Here is a 26484-nt window from a genome sequence, read left to right on the forward strand (position 1 = left end):
AATGATTAGGCTTCAAAGATCCTCCCAAACCAAGCCATTCTGCTATCTATGATTCTACAAAATACTTCTAAAGGTTTATCATATTATCATTATCATATTTGAAGGCTTGTAACAATTTCAGAGTTAATTCCGTGTCTGTTGTACGCAGCCAGGTGCCAAAAGGTCAGTGGAGCAAGTGCCCATTTTGAGTATATGTTCCTCTAAGGATCAAGAACAAAATTGAGAGGGTGTTATGAAAAGACTACCAAGAGGAAATCCTTCTCATCTTTAGTCCTGATACATGGAAGGAGAAGCACAGCTGTATCCAAGATAAAGCAAGCTTGCCATTAGGAGGTTGCTCTCTTGCTAGCAGTCTAGCTAGACTTGCTTTAACCACTAAATCAACTGTGTATTTTGGAGCTGTTGAGGAAATTAGACATTCATGGTCAAACTTTGGCCAAAGTTTCAGATGATTCTGTTAATGAATTACCAGCTATAGCTGAGTTCATGTTTGACTGAATTTCTATGGTCAGCTTAAGGAATGCATACACTTGGATCTAAACAAGATGCACATTAATACCTGCTCTACTTAGTCAATATACATACAACGTACAAACATGTTGCACCGCCTGCCGTTGCTTTACATATAACTTTCCAAAAATAAAGATTTAAGAGCAAGAAAACATGAAGGCCACAGCCAGAACCACATCATACATTATTTCCTAATGTTACAGCATTTTGCAGAGCCCAACCAATGTGGCAGACACAGCTCCAGGCACCAGCGCTAAGTTCCAGGTCTCCACTGATATTCTGGTCCCTCCTCTGAGCACTCCTATACAGTGACACAATCAGACCCATGGACAGCTGTGCTGAAAGGCCTAAATAACTAGGAAAATAAAATCTGACTTCTGAAGGCCTAATTTTAATTCATTGTCAGAAAGAAACAAACCATTTTTCCTTACAACTTTTAGAAGCTTCTTAGACAAGTCAGGCTTTCCTCAGAATCAGTTTTGCGCTCAAACTGGGACTGATAAAATATGTATTTTTTTCCATATTAAACAGATGATGATAAACTCCAACATGATGTCCAGAAAAGAAGACATTAACCAAACCACCATAACAACTCCAACATAAAACAACTCGCCAAGCATGTGTACCGCACATACAAAAGCATGTATTAGGGAAACAGAAAACAGTTTGAATTCATAAAATTTCAGCCCATGCCCTGAGGCATACTTAATTTAAATGACTTACAGATCCATTAAAAGCACAGCTAGCCTTGTAACTATCTCATGATCCATACTGTTTCCAGGCCTCTATTTATCTAAAATCCAGTCTGTCAGAATTCTGACGGGCCTTTTTGTACTTTGTCTCCATAATGTGGATGTGAAAGAGAAAGGCTGAATGTATCTATTCTGGCATCTGCAAATTGCACACTGAGATATTTCAGGTTTCTGTCTGACACTGAGTTCAGCCACTTACCTGCTTTCCCATTTAGGCCACTGGAAGAAATCACAGCTACAGAATTACCATTGTAACACAAGAAGCAGAGAGAGTGAGTCATGCATTAGCACAGCCGCAGTTTCACTCGCCCATCTCCATCACACATCTCTCATACTGTCCATTTTGCACAGTCCTCATAAATGGCACACTCAGATTTTAGTATTTATTAGCAAAGTATTCGTTGGGGCACCATACTTTTGGCACCTGTGCTGGCTATTAGAGCATTCACAAGTGGTGGTGGTTCCCTCTCCCATCCTTCTCACCTGCGAGAGACCCCTAATGAAACCTGAATAGTTTAACCTTATGCAGAAATAAGGTTCTTAGCACTGACCCCACTGACTGCAGCAGTTCTGGAAGTGACAGAGGATGGGAGGATGCTCAGAAATGTTGTTATTATTATTTTTTTCTCATGGTACAGTGGCATTCAGAAATAAATGGATTAGAAAACGAGGAGCTTTTTTAAAGAACAATCTGATGTGAAAACTGGAAGACTGGCAAGAAGACTGAGAAACTAAAATCTTTTGGCAACAGGTTCAAAATCAGTCTTAGTCAGCAAAAAACATGTAGGAGATCGCTGTGAAGTTCCCAGTCCAGTGCCAGGAAGTCGGATTTCCTCACTGCAGCAATAAATATCTGCAGTGGTAATGGCTTGAGGGCCAATCCTGCCTGTCAAAACATAAGTGCCACAATGAATTGTTGTGAGGAATTCTGTACGATGGAATTGGTTTGTGCTCTGAGCCATGATCAGTCTTCAGGGCTGCCCTGACAATAACTGTAATTTAAATAATTTCCACTCAAAAGGGATAAATTTAACTGTTTGGATAAACCATCATATCCTCCTACGTTCTTGCTTTTCTGCAGTGCTATCAGCAGTCATATTTCTACCAGTAAATAGTTCTCAATCTTCCTTAACTCCGTTATCATTTGCTGTTTAAAAAGCACTATGGCATAATCGGGCTGCTCTTCAGCATCAATCAGCCCCGGTGGGAACAAGTATCTGTCTTGGAGGAGAAGAAATGGCACTGGCATAATTACATTACTAATGACAGGTCCATTATATAATCAACAAATTGGTGTTTCTGCTGGCTATTCCCTTTTCTCTTGCTTCCATAATAGTTCTTAGTTCAATTTGACATCAGCAATTCATTTAGTAAATGGATAAAGTAAGTGTTTGGATTTTTACCAACGGTGTCAGTTACTAATTGCAGTTGTTACATTTCACTGCAAAAACACCGACTGTTCAGCATAAGGATAATGATGTCAGGCACAGGTGAACATGCAATTTCCTCGTGCATCACTTGAGCTCCGTGTTTCCCTGATGCAAAGTGAAGATGAAGCACAGACCTGGTGGCTTCTGCTGTGCAGCTGAAGTGTAGCAAAGAAGAAATGCACTCATTTCACTGTCTGAATCTCAATAACTTCACTAGTTATTGAAGTTTATTTTCAGCTGTCCATTATTTTCTATAGCAACCACTGTATAGGATAACCATGTCATTTTGCAGCTTGTCCTAGTAAATAGTCACCCCTCCATCACCACCTTTACCTGATTCTTGTCAAATCTTAAGGAAAACACAGGTTAGACATTTTACTGCAGCAATTCTTGAGAGCAAATTCTGCTTTTGTTTCATTACAAATAAAAATCATGAATGTATAATTTTATTCTATTTTATGCATTATAAAATTGATCTGCAAAGCGCTTTGGGCTGCTTTGACTTTGAGGCCGCAGTACGGACAGGATTCACCTAGACACTGAACCTGCTTTGGCATGCTGTATTTCAAAATGCCACTTGCATGTTACATTAATAGCTAATCCATTTAAATTCCATGTTCCCAATATGTAGCAGTATTTGATAACTAGAACAAAAAAATTTGCATGTTTTCAAGCCAGCCCAGCAGGAAATTGCTGCTACCTCTCACAACTCATGGCTGCTAAAATCCACATCCCCAGATAACTAAAAATGCCTCTGCAGGTCAGTAAGTGAAAAAAGAATGCTTCTAAACTCATCTGGCAGGAGCAGACTAGAGCACAGGATTCCTGCTGTGGGAGTTCTCCTGCGCTACACGTACATTCCCAATGAGCAAGCCCAGGCATATTTGTTTTCACACAGCCATTTCCACACTAAGACACATTTCCATTCCCCCCTCCCTCCTTCTGCTTTTGTATTCCATCGTCCACACCAACAATTAGTGGAAGTGCCTGGCTGCGCCTGCTCACATTGTTCCCAGGGTTTTCTCCCCCCTGCGTGAGCTCTGAAGACCATGCATTATTTGATGTGACATGACTTAGAGTTCCTCTACAGCAACAGCTGCATGCAGGGAAGCAGAGACAAGAAAGTTAGGCGAGGCTACAACCATCTTGGACAGCAGGACTCAATATGCCCGACTGTCTAACCATGCCGCATGTGATTGGGCTTTAATTCACTTCATCTTACAAAAAAAAGAAAGACAAAAAGAAAGAAAGAAGGAATGACAGCATAAAGGTCAGGACACAAAGTCAGCTCGCTGTTCCATTTGTTTTGTGACGTTAAAACAGGATATGAAATTGAAAATAATCTCAGCATAGCTAGAAACTAAGTCCAGATGTTTTAACATCAGGTAGGAGCAAATTCATAATGTGGGGTGTTTTGGGTGGGTTTTTTTTTCTTGAAATCATTAAATATCCATTGCACTTTGCATCACAGTTCATTTTTCTGGAACATGAGCAATTTGCCAGCTTGTACATGCACACTGAAAGTATTCAGCTTATAGTAAACAGCTGCACACAGGGCAGCTTCCTTTCGCCCATACACACACAGGCACTGCACTTGTGTCCTTACATGTTTTTTAAATTAACCCAGCCAAGTGCATGGAACATTCAAGACCATAAAACTTAACGGTAGACTATTGCTCCCTGGGAATGAACCCTTAGAAATTTCTTATCTGAAAAGGGACATTCCTTTAAGGCATACAGTTAATATTGCCTCTTGCTTTGTAGCTGAAGTGCACAGAAATAAGACTTCACCATTCTTCTGAGAGAAGGTGATCTCCATATGAATGTCCACAGATGCTCAACTCGTGTGCTCCAACAACATCCATGTACACTGCTGTTGCTATTAACAGTCCTTGCTAATTAGATGTGTGCTTCATTTACTTCAACTGTAACACATGCAAGGCAATAATGTGTTGCACAGCAATAACGTGTTGCACAGAAGATACGTATACAAAATTTTATAGAATGATAGAACCATTTGAGTTGGAAGGGACCCTTAATGGCCATCTGGTCCAACCCCCCTGCAATGGACAAGGACACCTACAGCTCTATCAGGTGCTCAGAGTCCATCGAATGTCTTCAGGGACAAGGTATCCACCATATTTCTGGGCCATCTGTGCCAGAGTTTTGCAACCCTCTTATTATAAAAAAGTTCTTCCTCAAATCCAACATAAACCTCTCCTTTTTTTAGTGTGAAAGCATTTCCCCTTGTCTCTTTTCAAACACTTTCCCCTTTCAAAGACAAAGTTGGTTCCCCCATCATCTTCTGCCAACTCGAGGCGTCTGCTCTTCTCTTCCCAGTGACCTCAACCAGCAGCACTCCACAAAGCAATATCGACAGTGCAGGAGCTCCAGCATCTCCAAATGCTTCTAAATCCACATACCCCTGATTCATAAAGTCTTCATTGCATGTAGTAGTTGGTCACTCCATCAAACATAACTTCATCTTTGTGTGTCACAACGGACTGAGCTGCATGAGTATTGGTATCAGTTTCAGTCTTTATCATCAAGAGAGCAGCTGCTATTTATCTCTCCCAAAATTACTTCCTGGTATTACTTTCCATCTCCGTTCCATTACAAAACAAGCTTGTTTTCTTGTTAATTTTTGTTGAGGTCTTTTTAATTATTATTTTGCTATCAGGTGCAAGAGAATGCTTGTTGAAAAAGTAGGAAAGGCAGCTTTTGATTGGTAACACATATACATAAAACAGAATGGAAAGAATGGTGTCTTGAAAGCCTGAAAGATGTAAGGCTTGATGTTCAAATGTAGGTACTTCAGGACTTCCTGATCTCCAAATACCACAGGGGGAACTGATGTGCCTAACATCTTATGAAAGCCTAAACTCTGGACTACCAGCATTCTTAGCACCTAATGTTATTCTCTAGGATTAATCTTGCAAACAGCATTTCAAGTGAACCTGAGTAATCTGTTCTTCTAGGGTTTGGGGGATCTGACTGTAATCAGACAGGCATCAAAAGTGCATGAGTTACTTTGGCTTACTGCTTCACTGCTCATCTGTGTTAGCTGACAGTGCCCACTATGAAAATGAATCACGTCAGATATTGAAGAAAGCATCTCAAGGCATGTTTTACTCACTATCTCAATGGGACAGGAGGATTCTCATGTGTTAATGAAGCCAAGCTAACAAACAGCAGCTTGCTTTGCGTTGGTAGAAGTACAATAGGACAGCTGATGAATGGAGCATTACCTAAAGGTGGAACACATTTTTGCCTTCCTAAGTAACAGGGACTGGTCTGCTTTTGTGCATGGCTAAGTAAGACATGTGTTCTCTTTAAATGAAAATCAGACTTGTTCATTTAACAGCAATGTCTGCACTCCGGCTGCTGATGCCTCCACAGGTCTGTTTCAGCAAAAGGAGCCAGAACTCTTTAAATTCACAATGAAGAAAAAAGAATTGAAGTAATTACAGTTTTTTAATTACTGGTATTGCTTTATAAAGAAAAATGTTGGCGTGTACCCTTCTGCTTCTGTATAGCTTACAGCTCCATACAGTCATTCTCAAGAAGATAGAAAAATAAGGAAAATGTATAATTAATCATCATCCAACTAAAAGAAACCTGCGAAAGTAGTGTTTACCTTTAACATCAACTAGCTGAAATAAAAGGACAAAGAGAAGAGCTGAGTAATGTTTCTTACCTCCCATTCATCTCAGATTATAAATCTTACGTTCATGAACATTGTTGGCTCAACTTTTTAAATGGCAGAAGCTCTCCATTTTCCCACTGAAAATATAGAGCTGGTATTGAGCATTGAGCAAATATAGGGTGTTAATGGAGGGAGTATCCAAGAAGAATAGTTTGAGCCCATGCTGGTATTCCCTTTCTTGCACTACTCTGGTGGAAGAAGAGAGGAATACCCAAGTGAGGCAACTGGAAGAACAAGTCAATGGACTGTGGGAACAGAGACAGGATGCCTGCAAACTCTTTGGAAAGTGCTCTTAGTTGAACATGACTAGTACAGTGTTGTTTATAATGCTTCAAAACCTGTTGCATTTATAGATGATTACGCAATAAAAAGCTGAAGATACTTTGTGTCGAGGGATCTCTACAGCTGATGCGCCACCAGCTATCCAGAAACAAATGAACAAACACAAAACCTGATTTTTCACAGCTTTTAACAACCACATGAACCACATGGAGTGACACCCATTGATGTGTCACTTAGGATGCTGAAGTGTCATGTGCCTTATCTAATCTCCTCTGTGGTCTTCCTGAACAGGTGGTCAAAAGAGCCCAAACAATGTTAGTTTAGAACACGGAATGACTGTGTGTAGAAATTAAACTGGAATCCTTGAACTTCACACTGTTTTTTAAAAAGCAAGAGGAAAAATACTTTCAGTAACTGCTACCACAGTTCTGCACAGGGAACCTTATGTGAAAAATACTATAGGAAACAGGATGGGGTTATTATTAAGGTGAACTAACTAGGTTTCAAGATATCACGAGTGCAACTTCCTGCTCATGTGCAACACAGGACAAATTGTTTAACTCCAACCATACTGAATATCAGTACTGCAGGGACAATGTCGTTTCCTCTCACATACCTCCATTCCATAACACCTTTCAAGTCTTCAAATCCTTTGCAGAGCTTGTCTCTACCAACTTATATATCCCATGTGTGCATGGATATCTAGCTCAACATTTAGCCACGCAGTCTTTCAGTGTAGCACATTGATAAGTTAAATGCAGGTCATAGTTTACCAGCCACAATGTCTAAATGATGGAAAGGTGATACAAAAAAAGTATTCCTGTTTTGCAGTCTGTGGGTGGAATAGTATTTATGGGTCTCAAGGTTCACAAGTGCAAAACTTACTTCTAGCACTGTGCTCTGTCCAACCTGAGTCAGTGCAGCAGAGATTCAGACAGCCTGGTGATGATTTCATGCTCTTATCCTTGAACTGCCTTTCCTCATGCTTCTTGATTTAGATCATACTACCAACACAGAAGCCCTGATTAATACTCAGACCCAGCAAACCCCCCTCTAATTAATTAATTTATGCAGAAGGAATTACACTGCATGATGAAAACTACATTCCAGAAGATGCAACGCTCTACTGAGAAGTTGGCAAGCTCCCACAAGTATTGTGATAACAACTGACTAGGCAGCTTTTCTAATCTCTTCCTTTCTCTCCCTGTCTTCCACAAGCCTTGCTGGGATTACCTTGCATTCTGTCCCCAGTTTCATTCCCATCCGACAATATGCTTAGCACAGAGGTGCTAACTGAAAACTCAGTTATTTAAAGGAATTTAACAGTCCTAAATCTGTGGAAATTTGTCAAACGTCATGCCTAGGTGGCAAAACTGGAGTCATCAGGATACGCCGTACAGAGGCCATTCAAAATCAATGTCATGCAGGTAACAATTTGTTTTTCCCAGCAGTTATAGTAAATATTAATGGCATCTGTTCAGTCAATCTCATTCTTATAACTATACCTTTCTAAGCCGAGCTTGTCTGTATTGAAATACTTCCACAACCTTGGATTCAAATCCAAAAGGAACTGCAGTCACTTCAATCCTAATCCACCTCAGCAGGTATTGGTTTCTCTGACACCATAGAAAATGTGTCCCCAAATTCTTCTAAAGGAATCAACACGAGTGTCCCTTCTGAAAACCAGACCTGCACAACAGTGATTCATTAAAGACCAATAGGAAGTCTAGAACCAGGCAGGAAAATCCTGTGTTTTGTAGTGCTGCACTCCAACACTCCAACCTCTGTGGTAGCTTATCTTTCCTCTGCTCCCAGAAACAAGGTATTTTAGCATCATTATTCCAGCAGCATTACCAACATGAAAACTTAACGGCAAATTGCCCGACACCTGTTGTAAATAAATGATGATAAAGGTTTCACAGAGCAGCAGATAATATTTATAATGCACACATTTCCTCCTAATGAAACTCAAGATCTACGAATATGCTCTCCAGCAGCTTAAAATGGGTATATAGCTCTATCACCCTGCCTGCAAAAATAGATTAAGACTTCAGCTTATGACATAGGTTCTGTTTTTGGAACAGAAGATCCTCAGCTCCCTGTGTAATAATGACCAAAAGGTCTGAACAGTCACAGTATGTGATATAAATGACAACCATGAAGCACCGACTGCTATGCATTTGCTATGCATCCCAGTAAGTCATGCTTACATAATGCAATTTACCGCTATAAAGATTTTGTATGTAGCTTTATGTGAGCAATTACAGAAGCAAACAGTAAATGGACGCATTACATTACAAACCCTAACCAGCCTAAAGAAAAAACACAAAAATCAGTCTGCAGCAGAAATTCTCTTTTACACCATTTCAACTCACTGCTAATACTGGAGGTATTTCAGTAGAAGCGCAGTCCTGCATCACCAAACCACCAATAACACTGTATCTTTATTGACTACATCTTATATTGGTGTATACATAAGATTATTCCAGCTACAAGCAAAAGATACTCAAGCTACTTTCCCTTTTTGTCTTTTAGGATGTACACAACTGTCCCTACTTGTCAGGCCCCGGTGCTTTCTCTGATGTGTCTGCAGTGCAAACAACAGTAGAAAATTGAGACAGCAGACATCTGCAACCAGGTCAGGCTCTGAAAGCAGGCTAATTGTCAAAGCCTGATGAGCAGCCCAGGGTCGTGTAGTCCACAAAAGGTCTATTTTTATGCCAGACAGACATGTTCTTCATTCTTCTTGTAACCGGCTCTGCTCTCTCAATTTTCCCTATGGAAAAAGGAGCACCTTTTGATATAAATTCAGCTTTTCTTCAAATGCTGACAATTAAAAGTGCACTCCGTTCAATGCGTATGCCCATAATTTGGCCTACCAACAACTATGCTGACATTGTTTTGAATTTCTACTACTTTCTCCTTTCCTTTCCCACTAGCCATGCTGAGCCAGCAGAGGGGCACATCAGCCAACTTTTATGACTACACATGCATCATTAACACAATTGTTTAACCTGGTCTTCAAGACTAAATTCTGCTTTCAGTCACCTCTGAGCAGCTACCACATGAAACTGGGTGTAACATGGACCTGCAGATCTGCAAGCAAGATGATGGAACCTCTCAGTCTGTGTTAATATGGGTACATGTTAACCACAAGATGCTACTGGAAATGATTCAAGAGAAGGAAAGAATGCATCTAGTTTCCTGATATTCTTAGACTGGCATATGAGAAAAGGATTGAAAAGCTTTTTAGCTGAGTTTTTAGGAAGAGACTCACAGCAGCAGATGTAACATGGTGCCATGTCACCTGGGCTCTAAAAAATACAGTGACTGACCTTACATGAAGGGAAGTATTAAAAGTTAATTAACACTTAACAACATGAATCCTCTTTGGCAAAGGACTATGAAATCATGAGTTCACCTTGAGAAGTCCTTTGCTTACTCCTGATCCCTCCAGGAGGATGACATTTCCTTCTATTTCAGTAATTCCCAATACAAGCATGGTGTGAATAACATTCCAGGGAACCAAGTCTCAAGATCCACGTCTGTAAGGTTTCTTTTACATTCATGACTCAGTAAAACAACGAAGTTCACTTCTTTCCTCTGATCTCACAGACCTCACAGGGATCTTAGGGATAAATAACGGAAGGAGGATGAGAAAATTTAGGAGTAGAACCTCCTATCAGAAATGGGATGTTTTAAAGAAGCAGTACTTTTCAATAAGATGATGACCACTTTGTGTTATGCTTTAAAACTAAAAACACTATCAGCTTCTCTAATTCCAGTGGCAACTATTTTGATTGCAAACAGGAACCCTTTATTCTTCAGATAGATTCAAAGTGCAGCCTCAAAGCTCCTAAGCAAATACCTGTTGCCTTCTTCAGATGCTTCATATGTCAGCCCTTTAGGCAGGAGTCCAAATTTAAACTTCAAGGCCACAGAAATTCAGGACATCTCAGAGTCTGCCCCATGACAGCAAGAGGGAGGACAGCTGCAGATTTAATTTTAGGGAAACATTTCTCTCTCCTCTTTATCCCCATCTCCCTCCACCTCCTCTTCACAAGAAAAGTAACACTTTTTTTTCACTCTTTGATCACATTGAAAGCTGATTCCTTCATCTTCTTTGAAAGAACCAACCACCTTAATTCATATCTGCAGCTTTCTAAAGCATTCCTTAGATTTAAGTGCAGTTCTCACCAGCCCAACCAACAATCACCAGGAGACCTGAAAAAACTGTCACTGAACAAAGTCATTTCACAGTGCTTTATTAGGCATGCAGTCATTAATGACTTTGCAAGTGTGGCAAGCAAGATGGAGGAGCAGACCCTGAGCCAACACTAGCTGTCAGAACATCGCTGTAACTTCTCATGTTAGAAAATATTAAGCCATCTGATGTTTCAGCCTGGCATACCAACATTACAACAGGCCTGGAATCAATTTGCAAATTGAGGAATCTGCTCAAAAATATAGCAGATGACAAAGGAATATGCTAGAGTGTACAGAAATGCTTGTGTGACATTGATAATAAAGGTCTTCCAGAGCCTGCTTGTAGCACATTGCTTTGTTGAAAGGGCTGAAGTATCGGGGACAATGGCCACATCACTGGACTGAAAGAAGATGTTTTCACATTTATGTGCAGATGTTATTTTTATCCTTATAATGGAAAAAAACAAACAAACAAACAAAAAACAACAACCACAACAAAAAACCAACCTCTTTGTTTCTTAGCATTAAATGTCACCTTGTGACATATTTGGGTACAAACCAAGGAAGTGCCAATGTTCTGCAATTCTCACCTGCTGGGAGCAGCAGGTGCTTGAAGCTTGACATGGTGAGGCTCTTGAGACATGCTCTGCTCTCAGCTGCCATAGTGTAAACACAACAGGACTTTGTTGGTACCGACTGAACTATCCTGGCTGTAATAGAAAGAAAGCAAGAGCGGAATCTCTCCTTTTTATAGCAACATGGGATTAGAATGATAATATTAATGCTAGAACAGATCAGTTTTGCAAGATGACAAAAGAACATGCTGATCTCACCATGGTGAGCTCCTTCCTACTCAGTAGACAATTGCATCCCATCTTAGAGTTCTTAAAATGTTCAAAGCAATGTGGAAGCATTATCTTCTAATGGCTTAAAAAAGAATTCTATAATGCAAATGTCTTCACCTTTAAGATGTGATACATCTAGAGAGCAAGGAGTTGTATCCAAATCTGTAATAGATTTCAATGGCAATGGATCACAATTTTCCACTTAGGCATTTCTAAATTCAAGGCTTTAAAATACACTGCTGGGAAAGGCAGAGGTTGACATTACTGCTACCCCACAAAGGCTCCCATGGTCATATTACAGTCCATCTGAATCAGTAGTTAGTAGTCATGCATTTCAAAGAGAACAACAAAGGAACTAAAAAGTTGTTCAGTCAGTCCAGCACTTCAGCAAATACTTCCCTGCCATGCCACCAGAACACTGAGCCTTCCCCCCCACCCCCAATTTTATTCTTGGTTACTGAATGACAAGTTGAGAAGACTCAACTAGCAGAAACTTAGAGGTCTACCGCCATTCCCCAAAGCAAAGCCTGGGCACCACTGACTTGTCCCAAAGGAGATTCAACACAAAAAGAAAGTTAAACTAGAGTGTTGTCAGACTTTTTTATAATGTCTCAATGCTCTTGCTCAAGAAAGATGTACCTGAGAAATACCCTGGGGTGCTGCAAGACACAAAACCAGCTTTCTTAAATTGGTATTTTTTCCCACTGTCAGGGGCCAACCAAAAGAGATAAGATTGAGTAGGAGATGGAAGGAAAGCATACAGGTTTTTATTTCAGACATGCCTAATATTCCACAACTTTCTAACCCAGACATTGTGCATTTTGCGCTATTCACCTTTCTTTTTCACAGTATTTGTCATCACTTTCTAAGTCAGAATTTCTAGACGGTCCATAAAGATCCTTTAGGACAGCCTGCATCACAACAGCACCTTTCTGTCTTCCTGCAACTGACTCCTCTCTGTCTTCCTGTTCAGACCGTTCGGGTTTGTAATTTGTAGATCTCAATGAGCAGGAATTACATGTCTCAGCAATAAACACGATTGTACAGCAAAACAAAGAAGAGGATGAACAAAATAAAAATGACTGTCTGGTGAAAGCTCCCTTGACAACTACAGATACACTGACAGGCGCCGCTGAAATAATAGGAATGATGCTTCAAAACAACAGCCAAGAAAACGTTATGAAAGAGAAAAAAAAAAACCACAGTCTAAGTGGATCTTTTCAAATGCAGATTCCACTGTCAAATGAGGAGAATGACAAAAATGCTCTTTCTTACAGCACAGTCACACTTAAACTGCCAGATAACAGAACACCACCAAAAAGGAGAGCACTACCTGTAAGGATCTGGGCCCGATCACTCAATTTGTGAATGATAAAATAATGTAGAAAGGAACAGAAGGATCGTATGTGGAGGATAAGAAGGAGGGATGGAAGCTTTGTTACCAGGTCTCAAACTGCTCCCAACTGGGTGAACAATAAAACTCATGTGGGCTTTGGTGTGGTATCAGGCTTGTGTCTGAGTAACCACCAGTAGCTCAATGACAGACTGAAGAGCAAAGAAATGAAACCATAAAGAAACACAAAAAATTAAGGTCCAGGACTAATGATGTTCCATCCAAGAGAGAACTGAATTAACACTCGTGAAGAAATATGCCTATAGGCTTAAGAAACCTCAGCTGCAAAGTACTACATGACAAAGATTAATGCTCAAAAACTCCCATCACAAACGCACAGCAGCACCACATTAGACCCATCTCTCCCAGCACTAAGTGCACTCAAACAGAGCAGCAGAAATTTGGCTTAGGCTCCTGGGCTTGCATTCCTCTCCAGAGAAAAACGAAATCTGCAGAAGAGCCGTGAGTTGCTCCTCCATCTTATTCCACACGCTCAAGACCTAATGCACTTCTTTTGACTTCTTATTTCTCTCTAAAAGAAAGGAAAAACTTACAAATACCTCTTTGCTCCGTAGTGTCCTGGCACACACATGAGCAGGACTATTTCCCACTTTTATATGATGAGATTAAATACAAAAATATATATTCAACAAAGAAAGAGACTGCACAGAAAAGATATCAGGCATTTCTTGCCAGAAGCAAAACCATGTCTGTACTAAGAATGAAACAACTCAATAGGTACATAGATAACAAGTATGCCCTGATAGTAAAATAATAACAAAAGCAAGCAAACAACAAAAAAGCAATAATAAAGTTTCAGAAGGGATGTAAACTCGGCAGGCTCACATAATGAAGCAGCCTCTGAGCACTCACTGGGAACAGAAAGAAACTTCTGGTCTGAGATTATTTGGTACATATACAGCACAGATTCTTGCATGTTTCCTTACTGTGTGGACATACAGCCTAAAACTGAGTTGGGGCACGAGTGCGTGGCTCACTTGTCTGTTCCAGCGTGGCCATACGACTGCTCCTGACTCTTCAGCAACAAACAGACCGTGTAGGACAAAACCAGAGGGAGCCCTGGGTCCCCGTGCCGGGGGAGATTCAGATGCAGATTGGATCTGAGACACGGAACAGTCGGACAAAACGCACTCTGTCAACCACAAGGCAAGGACAGTTCCCAGATCCACAAGTGAGGATGCTGGGGTGGGTGCATCAGCACCCCAACCTACAGCCCTCGATACCGACAGCACAAACACCTTTCCATGCCTCCAGCCCCATGTCAGGGAAAAACAACGCCGCTGGCTGCCAAGGGGAGGGAGAGCAGGGAGCCACTTACGGGGATGTGCACTCGCAACATGAGCTTCTTCTGGCCGGAGCTTCTCCTGCCGCTGCCGGAGGATTCCTTCTTCTTGGTGTCCATGGCAGTGCTGCCCATCCCGTCCCCTCCGCGCTGCGGGACGGCGAGCCCGGAGAGGTGGGCTCTATTCCACTTATCCCCACTGTCCCATCGGCCGCAGTCACTCCGTGCTCCTTAATTTCTTTTTCTTTCTTTTTTTTTTTCTTAATGGTCTTAGGAAATAACGGGGGGGCGGCGGCGGAGGAGGGGTGGAAGAAGCAGGGGGGAAGGGGAGGAGTTTCTGCAGCTCCAGCCTTTAATCCAGCAGCGAGGTGTCAGGGGGACCTTCTTTGGATAGGGAGATGCCCTCAGCAGCGCTGCTCGCTTTGCTTCTCGCCCTTTCAGAAGTATCCGGAGGGTCCTGAGGGGGAGGAGGGGGGTAAGAAAGTTTCCTTCCCTTCTGTCGCGCTGTCCTTGAGAGAAATTAACTCCAAAGTTAATAATAAAAATTAAATATAAATCCAAAGGTCGGAGGGGTTCGTACCGCGGGCTGCGTGGCCGCTCTGCGGAGCTCCACGCTGGGCTGAAGCAAGAGAGAGCCCCGTGGGTTGGGAGGAGGTGCACAGGCGCTGCCGAAAGCTTCGGGCGGCTCTACAGGAAGTGAAGAGAGAGCGAAAAGCCCAACTTTGCTCCGGCAGCCCCTCCGAGTGTGCGGGGAGCGGGGCTGTGCCCGGGGAGCCGGGCCAGGAGGGCCCCGCTCCGCTCCCGGACGGCATTTTATCAACTCCTGCCCGCCCCAGAAGTCCTCCAATGTGAAAGTCAGCCGAGGGACAGGAGCAGATCGCACCCTTCAGGCAAAGGATTTCCGTGTTACAGAGTATCGAGAAACGAAACGTGTTCCGAAGGCGATTCACCGCGGCGATGCTCCGCACCCAGGGCTGAGCTCCGCGCAGCAAATCCAAGCTCGGGGTCCCTGCCTTACAGCAGCCCTCGGCTTCCATCTGCTTAGGGCCGGGTATTCTAGATCAAGCTACAAGTTTTAGTTATAGAAGCGGCTCTTCTCCCCCTTAGGAACTTCTTTCCTACACTACAGGTGTGCACAGTCGGCAATCAATCACACCCAGCCTGCCCCGCAGCTGCCCCCACATCTTTGCTCTCATCATTTAAATGCAGATTTTTGCTGGATTCAAAGCTGTGCATCCGCATGTTCACAGAGTGTACACTGTAATCACAGCAAACAAACCTCATGAGACCCTATAAAACCATGATTTATAGGTAGTGGGGATGAGGGAACAGTGTTTTCCATAGCATTCTCCTTATCTACTGAGGAAAAACTGAAAAGTGATGGCTATCTTGGAGAAACAATAAAGCTCAGATTTATTTTCCTTCTTTTGGAAGTCTCAGGAATTAGCAGATGCAAAGCTAATTTGGGTGTATGATCTGCAATCATCGTTCTAAAATCATACAGATAAAGATATGAAGCCTCTTCTTTAATGCTTAGAGAAGCAGTGAGTGCCCCATCCCTGGAGGACTCAGGGCTGGATGGGGCCCTGGGCAGCCTGGGCTGATGGGGGGCAGCTCTGCCCATAGAAGGGGGTTGGGACTGGATGGGCATTAAGGTTTCTTCCAACCCAAACTGTTCTATGATTCTGTGACATGCAACTGTCCCATACATCCCTACAGGATGCCATGGAAGGAAGCAGACCCAGAAATGGAACTGCTCGGTAACAATGTCACCAGATCACAATGTCCCAAGTTTGCGAAATAACCATAAAACTTTGCTTTAAACCTTGCTTGTATCAGCTGTAGTTGGTGCATGGGGAAAAGGATCTGAGTTGCTGGTGTTTTTAAAACCCACATTCAAACTTGCTGTTAGCTATATTACCAAGCAGCCATATGCTTCATACAGAATAAAGCTATCTGTGAAAATAACTATTGTTCTCTTTCTTTCTGTAAATATTAAACTTACTGTGAGTGTTTCAGGTAGTTTTTTTCATACCTGAAGTATTTTGCAGCCACTAACAGGAAAACCTACAGAAATCCTATTTTGGGGGCTCCATTTCCATCTATAAATCATTTGTAAGTTAAATCTTGCAGGATTTAAGGAAAAGCCCATGAAAATCATGGATTGGTGTCTGGATGCCCAAGAATTTGAATGGCTGTCGCCAGCATCTGGTATTCCAGTACCCGCAATGCTTCATTGCAGCTACTTCTCTACTTTCTTTTAAATACCTTCTGTCTACATCTCTGCACTTTCTCCTCCTCCTGTCCCTCTCTGCTCCCATTCTCTCCATTCCTTCAAATTCCACTTCTTGTTCTCATCCCTCCGCATCATCTTCCATTTTTCTCCTATTCTCCGATCCATTTCCCAAGCTTTCTTAAAGCTGATAGTTCCAGCTCAACACATTTATTGGATTGAATTTGACCCCCCTCTCTAGGGCTCCTTAATTTAATCAAAAGCACAATGTAATTAACATGATGCAGGATGGAGTACTGCATTCACAGAAACCAGGGAGAACACACGCTTACACCTGCCTGCCTGTACTCACTCTCACCCTCTACATTCAGACCTCATCACATTGAAGGGCTTTCTAACATACAGTCAACATGAGGAAATATCTGCAGACACATAAACTGCATTGTTTGCAGCAAAAACTGCAATTGGAATGGACTTCTATAGGGAAATCTGCAGGAGAAACTACAAGCTCTCCAGGAAAGCAGGTTGGACAAAGGTGAGATAATGAGGTTAATGAGAGAAATGTCTGGTCCCCAGTGGGACAATATAACAACAACAAAGACTGGCAGTTCTTTATGTGAAAGAGAGGTTGCGTGGTCAGGTGCCTGTGCTTCTCCCTGGGCTGGCAAATGCCAGCTGGAGCTCAAGTAGTTACTGAAAGAAATTCCCTCTTACCACTTGCAAACAGTGCTGTTGCAAAGCTACTGCTCAGGTTAAACCATCCTGCCCTACAGCTCTCTTCCTCTGTCACATCATTTCTGCTGGTGTGTCAGTCATTCTGGAGATGATTCACCCCCTGATTCAGCATGAATTGATCCTGGATATTAAGAAGTTTCAAGAGTCTTCATTGGAAATGTGCAGGCCCGTGAAATGGGTGTGTAGAATAGCAGAGACACCAGTGCAAGGGCTGGCAGGAGGATCCCTCTTTGCCAGCTGCCATGTCTGCTGTCCATCTTCACAACATCAGTGCTTCCAAAATTGCCCACAAACTCCACAGCACTGACACCACAAGGACAAGTGCAACTGCATGTATGACCTACACTACCATAATACTGCCAGGTACACAAACCTGTTCAGGTTCTCACTTGCATTGCTACAGTATAAAAGCAAAATGACAATAGCATGATTGATATCATCTCTGCATAGAAAGTACAGCTTAGTAAAGGGCCTTGCAGCTGATTTTTCAGGGTTCATACAGCCTCTGTTGGTCTTGAGAGCCAGGCAGCCCTTTCCAATAAGCAGGGTACCTCCTGTAAATGAACACATAGCAGTAGCAATAGGCTTCAACAGGAGTCTGCCTTTTATTTTCTTTTCCAGTTGGAAAAGTGGCGCTGTGACTGCCCTATTTATGCAGTCTCTACACACTTTTGGTTTGGGCCAACTACAATTCTCCAAGATTCTGTCCAGTCACAGTTCAGGAATTAACACTGGTCAGGGATTGTTCCTACTAGGAAGTTTGGACAGAGCTGCTCTGTTTCAGATAGAGAATTTCTCTCCAAGCCTTGCTACACCAAATGGCCTTAGGACATGAAAGCTATATCTGAGGTCTGCACCCTGGACCAGCACTGACAGGCTGGCAGTGTTACACACCTGCTTCCCTGCATGCATAGATTCCTTGCAATCAAGCTGCTCCTCAGCCTTTTTCAAGCCTCTCAGTAGACCACTTCCACTGAAGAGACAAATACAGTGTCCTATTATGTTACTCACATCGCACTGAGGTGTGCAATGCTGGAGGTACCAAGGGTCATAATTACAAACAAATCATTCTGCCATGTGAATGGCACTGGATACATCCAGCTTAAGACCGAAGATTGTGTATTGCCATAGCAACAACGTAATTCCAAAAGAAGTATATACTTATAATGTAGATTTAAGGCATTTCATTTTTCACTTCAGAGATTCTAAAGTAAAGACAATTGCTTTAGGTCTCTCAGTGTTCGAAAATGGCAAAAAAAAATGACAGCAAGGGAAGATTTATAGTTACATAATTTAATTCCAGAAAGAATTTTTGTTTAGAAATATCTACAAACAGCTGGAGGAGGTTCTTAAGATTATAGTCTAAAACCTTATCAGAAGAGTTTTAGAAGTAACAAATGTCTAAAGATGACCGTAGATGATAAAGGTGCTCCCTACTCTGGCTCCAACCAGCTCCAAACAGATTATGTAGCTATTTGGGCTCAATGAAGTGTAGCTTCATTGAAATTATTAACTTTTCCTCCGTAGAACTTTAGGTTATATCTAATTGTGCAAACCTGGCCTTCAGAGTATAAAATTGAAAATGAAGAGCTAACAATGTAAAGGTGTGCATGAGGCCAGTGGATAACATGTAGGATGAAAAGGGAGTTAAGTAAATGGCTCAAGGAGAAAGTCTAGCCCTTGAAGATAAACAACAAAACCAAAAAGAACCAATAATTGATTATGTTCTGTCAATGATGAGGACTCTATAGTTGTGATGCCACTAGGAAGGGTACAAAATATCACGTAGAAGGCACAAAGCGCAGCAAACATTGATCTTCAGAGGCTCACTGGCACAGATCTCTGAGTATTTTCTAGTGAATGCCCTCCCACAAAATGAAGACTAACAAGAAAAAAACAGTTATTACCTCTGTAACTGGTAACCACTTAGAACCCTATTTTGGGCCAGTCTAAGTGCTTTCAGCAGGAAACAGTCTTCCTCTGGGTATTCAGCACTGAAGGGAGAGCACAGCAAAATCTTGTTGTTATGGAGTACAAGTTGTATTGACTTCCTCATTTTTGCAGTAGGTTTACTTCCTATTCAGCAGTCATCTTACTGAATCAAACAAACAGAATCATGAGCAGCAGGAGGATCTCTTGTTTTAGTCAGTGAGCACACTGCCAGTAGCTCACATGAAGTGCTGCAGAAGGGTGGAAAACAATAGGAAGTAACAATAGAGTGCAATTGCCTGCAGGAACCATGAAGGGAGGGGATATGAATGATTTGCTTTGAATTAACAGGTGTCAAGGTGAGAGACGGGTCAGACAGGGAGAAAACTGGCCAACAAGCAATGAAGATCTTTCACTCGAAATACATGACTGACAGCTGGCAATCAGGACTCAAAGAAAGGCAGCCTCTTGGGCAAGGTATTGCCAAGTAGCATGGAAAGAACAACTACTGAAGTCCTATAAAGTCCTGCTGCCAGCCCTGGGAAGTCCTCCCTTGCAGACTAACAGCAAACCGGAGGGGAGACAAAGATCATCGGGCTTATAATGAGCAGGATATCTGGTTGAAAGGGCAGTGGTTGAATGGACACTTGCTCATGTTTTCTCCTCTTCCTATCACCTTCCCCAGTCACAAAGCAGCTAAATCTAGTGATACTCAATACCACAAAGTGCTAAAATCCTGTGGCAGAGCACAGCTCCTAATGTGAAAAAGCCATGCTATATGACAGGATACTAAAATCAAGGAACAGTATGAGAGGAACAGAACCTGTATACGGGAAGAGAATAAATACAGGATGAAGACGGAAGAAAATTTATATAAGATTAAAAGTATCAGTTGAGATACAAACATCTTATGCAGAAGGGTTTTTTTGTTGTTCTTACACTGTAGTTATCTGTGCTGAGCATTATTCTGTTATCTGAATTGATATTCAATATCTTGAAGATTTTACTGGCAAGTATTTAGTGCCTGGAAACTGCTGATCATATCCCTTACACAGCAGTATTTTGAGGAGCATTCACTACGAGAGTAATTAAATAATAATCATGTAGTAAAATCACCAGAAATAGATGTAAGTTGGTACTAAAAGCAATGCCAAAGTAAGAACAGAATTATAATATGCAAACATAAACACATGTGCATACATATCCTATGTACCTCAAACCGATCTCTTGCATTCCATACAAAATTGGCCCCAAGGCAACTATGTTTTCTAGGGAAGATACTGTAGATAGTTTCATTCTGGAGGTAGGACATGATGACTAAAGGTAGGACTAATCCTGCAGTCTTATCATTATGGAAGTTTTGCTTTTAACTGGTCTTCAGAATTCACATTAAACAACTATTTCCTCACAGCCAGAACAAAATGTAATTTATTTTCTGGAATATTCATATTTCTTATTCAGATACTACTCAGGCAATTGCTACGTAGCACTTTGTTTCTTGGTATGTGGCCTGACAACTACTCTGCTCTTCAAATTGTTAAGGTTTATTCCCATTCAACTCAGCCATAGGATTTGACTTTTGAGAGTGGAAACTTGGACATTTCCATTTAAAACTGTTTGAAGATGAAGGGACAACTTTTCTTATTCATCTCTTCAGACTCTGACTCCCTTAGCAGAAGGCTTAGTGCTACCATAACAAAGGCATACTAATAATTAGGACAACTCCAGGAAAGACATTTTAGTATATTCTGCTTGTTAGCACTAAAAGAAAAAATGAGGAAATCCCAATAGCCAAGAAAACACATGTCAAAGGTCAAAGAACCAGTCAGGACAAAATCATACAAACAGTTATTGTTGCAAGGGTTACATTGAATGAAGTTTTCTTATCTGTAAAAAATTAAGTCTCAGTAATTCTAATCACAGTAAACCACTTAATTATTTATTGCCCCGTTATTTTCCTCTTCAATATCTTATGCAAGATACTAACTAAATATTTCAAGTCACAAAAGATGAATTGCAAAAATCTGCTAAAACTGAAGAATTGCTTTAAACAGTTGGTGGGTGTCAAAGTATTTCTGTTGCTGGGCAGCAGGAAACACAATTTATCCATGAGGAAAACTGGAGAGCTTTGGAATTATATATTTATAAGGTCTTTCAAAAAGCATCAGCTTCTGAAAGTGTTTTCAGCTCCCACTCATTAAGCTGAAATCTAAAGGTGATGAAAGAACAAATGTAAATAAATTGACTTATACTCCTTTACTAGAGGAATTAGAAGTAGCTGTAAGAGCTATAAGAGCAAGGAAGTCCAGGAAGAGATTTTCAATGAGAAACTGGGACCAAAGAAAGAGCCCCAACTGTGCAATATATTCATTAAAAGGATTGTACGATACAATGTGAACAATCATAGAAACACAGAATCAGAACAGGTGATTGGAATATGTTCCCACAAAGGATGTGCACATTAATTTTGGAACAGGGACCAACAAGGTTTGATTATGGCAACACGGGTGTTGGGTTCACAGCTGGATGCCACAAATGAGACTTCCCTGTCGTTATACTGTTCAGATAATGCACCCAGCTTGCATCTTACTCACAGAAGGAAATGTGACTTGAAAATCTGGGTGATCCTCAGCTGGAAAGCTTATATTGAAAGTATCACATCTATCAATCTTACCTTGGGCAATAAACTAAACATAAAAAGAGATGACTCATCTGAGTGAAAGATAACTTTCTTAAGTAGAAAGAAAGCCATTTTTCAGTCCTCTGAAGTTTTTCCCAGAGCATATGTGCTTGCTCAGAATGAAAGTTGAATTCTTCCAAAATTCACTGGGAAAGGATAGCAGTGACTCATTTTATGATAGTCCTACACACTGTGAGATAATTCTGAACATTATGAGATGCACAGCAGGAGACACAAGCCAAAGATGGTACGGCACCACCATCAGTGCAGCAGCTCACAAATGACTTCAGCGCCCAGCTTCATACAGCAATAGCACAGCAAATATCAGTTATCCTAGTAGAGGCTGCTGTAATGAAAGTAAACTTTTTGCAATAGCTCAGAGCATTTTAGGAAATAGTCCTGTGGCAAGAATTCTGTGGAAGTGGAATAATACTTCCAGGGCACAAGGGAGGTCTAGCTGGAGAAAAAAGGAGCATAATCAGTGAATAATGAAGAAGCATTAACATACAAATTAAGGAAGAGAAACAAGGGTGGAGGCCATATCAGTTCTCAGGGGATCCTGGGCAGGGAGTTCCAGGCCACATGCCCTCTGCCATCAGTACTGACACAGGAGTGCATTGTCCTCTTTGTCCCTTTTGACCCTCAAACACTGCAAGTCACCAAGAGTCTCACCTCCAAGTAAAATGTCATGGTTAAGTTTCAGTTTTACAGCAGTTTGCTGACACACTGGTGCAAATGGTGAGCACCTTGCAAAGCCCTTAGAAACTTCCTGAAATCAAATGCTGAACTTGTCTCTTGTGAGTAACAGAAAACCAGAAAACCACAAACCAGTCTTTTCCTGTTTCTTTATCACATCAGATCTTCAACTCTTTCTATATTGTTATAAAGAGCCAAAGTAAACCTATTTTTCATGGATTACCAGTAACCTATAAAATCTACATTTTCTCTTTTGTTAGAAGAATTTTGGAGCCCTTGGTGATAATTACTGATAATCATTGCTCAACATTTTAATATGTGCCTATTCAAACCCAGTAGGAGTATTTTGCAGGTTATTTATTTTTTTAGTGTTCCTTCAAAGCGTTTCAAATGCCTTCTGCAAAGAAAATAAACAGATAAAATAGTATGGCAGCCCAAGTTGGTCAATTATTAGCTTTTGCATACCCAGATCACGGTCTTTCTTTACAAGGACACACGTTAATATATAATAGGCGTGTGTTTCAGTTCTTTTTTAATTGATTTTTCAGATGCATATTGCAGTCTTATAAGGTCAGCTGGAAAATAAGTTGACCAAAGAGAGGCCTTTGAGGAAAAGAAGCCACTAGACATGTGTAACAGGAAACAGAACAGGAGAGAAACGTGACAATTATTTTATACCTATTCAGGACAGGCATTTGACCTACATCTCATCAGCCTCACTTAAAACTGGGTGAACTGTGCAGATCAGAGATGCCATAAATGCAATGGGCCATTTTTTCGGCTACTGATGACTACCACATCTGTGACTATCCCTGTGGAGATGCAGTTGCCATTTAGTATACAATCCTCATTTTCTTGATGTAGAAATAATAATAGTGGGGGAAGCTGCAAGCAAGTTTAATCTCATTTTGTACATTGCAAATGAGATGTCAGGGAATCCAAAATGGCCAAGCAAAGTAAACACAGCAATCAAAATTTGTGTGGCTACATTCAGGGGCAGAGCTAGAAATCTGAGCGAGAAGTGTTTAATTTCAAGATAGATTAGAGCAAATCAGAGGTTTCTGAACCAAAACACTCCTAACACATGCTTACAGACAAAAATGACCAGAGAAAAACAGGATAGAAGTTTAGAGAATGGTAGCCAGAGAATAGTAAACCAAAAAGGACAGACACTGAGGCAAAGAATCAGAAACCAAGCAGCCTGGACTTGCCTGGCCTCCTGGGGAGACTTTTGATAAGATAAAGGAAAACCAAATCACAACAATCCTGTTCAGCCTTCAACAAACTGCCTGAACTTTGTACTGTTGTGTCAGATATGAGGTAGTTTTAATGCAAGAAGGACTGTATTCTAGGCAATCATACTGTGCTGAGACCACATTCCTTCTGTCCCAAGTTCAAAATCAAATGGGTAAAAACACCTAAACGAGTTTAAATCTGAGCTGTAAAGGTGTGAGAACTGTGTGCTCCTGTACACAACCCTTCACACATAAACAGCTTTTTCGAACACTCAACACATCCAGTAGCTAAACTCACCCACCTCTTTGCCAAACAGAGGTGTGAGGAGTTTATGAGGAGAAAAACTTCTATAACTTACAGGAGAGTACCCATCTTTTTAATGGAAGCTCCACCACCCAGTTTTGATATACATTTAACTTCAAGTATTGAATCTAAATTGCTAAACATGAGCTAATTTCAGTTGCATTTTAAAATGGGATTATAATAACCGTACATCATTAATGAATGGCACATTATGTATTTATAAGTTGTGATTTGAAATATTTAACTAACTGTGTGAAGAGGCTCATAAAGAAAAAAAACAAAAACAATTCACAACAGAATCCATGAATGTTCTATCAAAGTGTACAACACAGAAGTCAATTAAGCACTTTAAAAAGAGTAGTGTAGAAAAGTGACCTCGTTTCCTTCATTAGCATGAGTCTGAGTGTGCTACCACAAGAGGAAAGAAATGAAAGTGCTACCAGGGGTAAGTGATAAGACCATCTGATTTAGGCCAAAATGGCTGTTCTGTAAGACTTTGAGAACCATCTGTATCAACAGGGACATGAAAAATGTAGCTCTGATGTTTTCTGGTTGTACCAAATCTGACATGAATGTCACACACTGATCAGTCAGTCATCCCTCATACCAGATGAGATATTGGATCAGCTTTGAATGTGTCTTAGTGACACATTTTGTATCTTTTCTCCATTATTGAAAATCTTCCATTCTTAAGTACTATTTCCACTTTAATCTTCTCCCATGAATAAGCAGATTCTATGCATCTGACAGATGTGAAACACAGCAGTCCCTTCTGTCTCATGAATCTACCACTGGTGGGTAAATGGCAAAATTCTGGCATTCTTACTGCACAAAACCTGTGGGACTCCCAAGAGTCACAATTTACCACTGAGCTGCAAGGTCTGAGCCACGAGCAGACAACATAAGCTCTCTGGGTGCAGAGACACCTGCTTAGCAAGTTATAGTTTGAGTCTCCTCAGCAAAGAATGAAGTAATGGAGGAGCTGAAGATTTATGGTCATCATTACAAGGCTATTTCTTAAGCTGACAGTATAAATCACATCTGAAGTTATATTGATGAGATTCTCTCACATTACATATCTCATGTTATAGATAAAGGAGATGCAGGTGAATCTAATTAAATCCATAAACTTGACAGGAAAAACAAAACGAGTTTGGAACTGTCTGGGTAAATCTAGGACAGAAACCTGAACACTGCAAACATTTTTCTGTTTATACTGTCTTGGGGTTTAAAGTGTGTTCATCTCCAGTTTGGGACTGTGTCCAAATGCTTTATGAGTGTTTTTCATTTTATTGCATCAGAAAAATCTATACAGAAACCTGGAAATCTGAGATACTACGTTTCTTTTAGCAGCAGGGACTTTAACCTGGACACACAACACAAGCATACAGGTTATTAAATAATGTTTCTAGCTCTTAAAATCTGCAAGGAAAACCTCATGCACTGCATCAGTGCAAACAGGAAGGTTGGCAAGGAACATGGAATATGAATTCCAAGACATATACATCAGCTCAAATGCCTCCTAATGGTAATTGAAGGCCAGCATTGTTAAGGAAGCTAATCATTAATTTCTAAGTAAATTTATCAATTATATTTTTGTTTATTACTGTTTTCATAAGAAAACAAAGGCACGTTATAACTTACAAATGCCTTCCCTGGTTCCCCACATTGGATGATGTATCTGTTATTGTACCACATTCCTTATCTTCTGGTCAGGAAGAAACTTAACTGAGATGTCCACTGGCAGTTTTCTTCCAAGCAGTTAAGGATGTCTACAGCCAGTCATTTAAGATTTGCCTTTCAAGAGTACTGTGTGCACATAGCTCAGGCTGAAGTGGGAGTTCCAGCCTTCCCCCGTCCTCAGGAGGGACCCAATCCCACAAAGCTCATCATCACTGATATTAATGGTCTGAGGAAAGAACAATAAAGCATCGGTCTCCTCCAGTGTGGAAATTTGGCTTAAGAGATATGTTATGGGGGTTAAGTTCAGTGCTACTGTTTCCTGTCTTGTAATCCATTTCACAGGGCTGTGGAATGATAAAAGGTTTAATACAGATATATTGAAGTAGTAACATAACGTGCTACATACCCATGAGACATTCTCTGAAAAACTAAACAGAATCAGACAAAAACATTTTTAAAAGCTATAGCTGGAAAAAAACAAAGCTGTCTTTTCTTCTGTTCTGAGTCAGCTTCAGTAGAAAGAGATATACTGCCAAAAGTACACAATAATTTTTCTGCTTTC

General features: G+C 41.0%; 1 protein-coding gene and 1 long non-coding RNA gene across 2 annotated transcripts in view; one reads left to right on the forward strand and one right to left on the reverse strand.

The window, feature by feature from the left end:
- PRKAG2 (protein kinase AMP-activated non-catalytic subunit gamma 2) overlaps positions 1–14688 on the reverse strand; it is a 154288-nt gene extending 139600 nt beyond the window's left edge. Inside the window, exon 1 of the mRNA XM_015852865.2 lies at positions 14464–14688. Coding sequence (XP_015708351.1) covers positions 14464–14562 — 99 coding nt within the window. The 5' untranslated portion in view covers positions 14563–14688. The remainder of the gene's footprint in view (positions 1–14463) is intronic.
- A 21-nt stretch (positions 14689–14709) lies between these two features.
- On the forward strand, positions 14710–16395 carry LOC116653001. Its single transcript, XR_004306323.1, has 2 exons — positions 14710–14902; positions 14991–16395. It is a non-coding gene; the product is annotated as an uncharacterized LOC116653001 (long non-coding RNA).
- Positions 16396–26484: the final 10089 nt, after the last annotated feature.

This window comes from Coturnix japonica, chromosome 2 (genome assembly GCF_001577835.2).
Source record: "Coturnix japonica isolate 7356 chromosome 2, Coturnix japonica 2.1, whole genome shotgun sequence".
NCBI classification, from domain to species: Eukaryota; Metazoa; Chordata; class Aves; order Galliformes; family Phasianidae; genus Coturnix; species Coturnix japonica.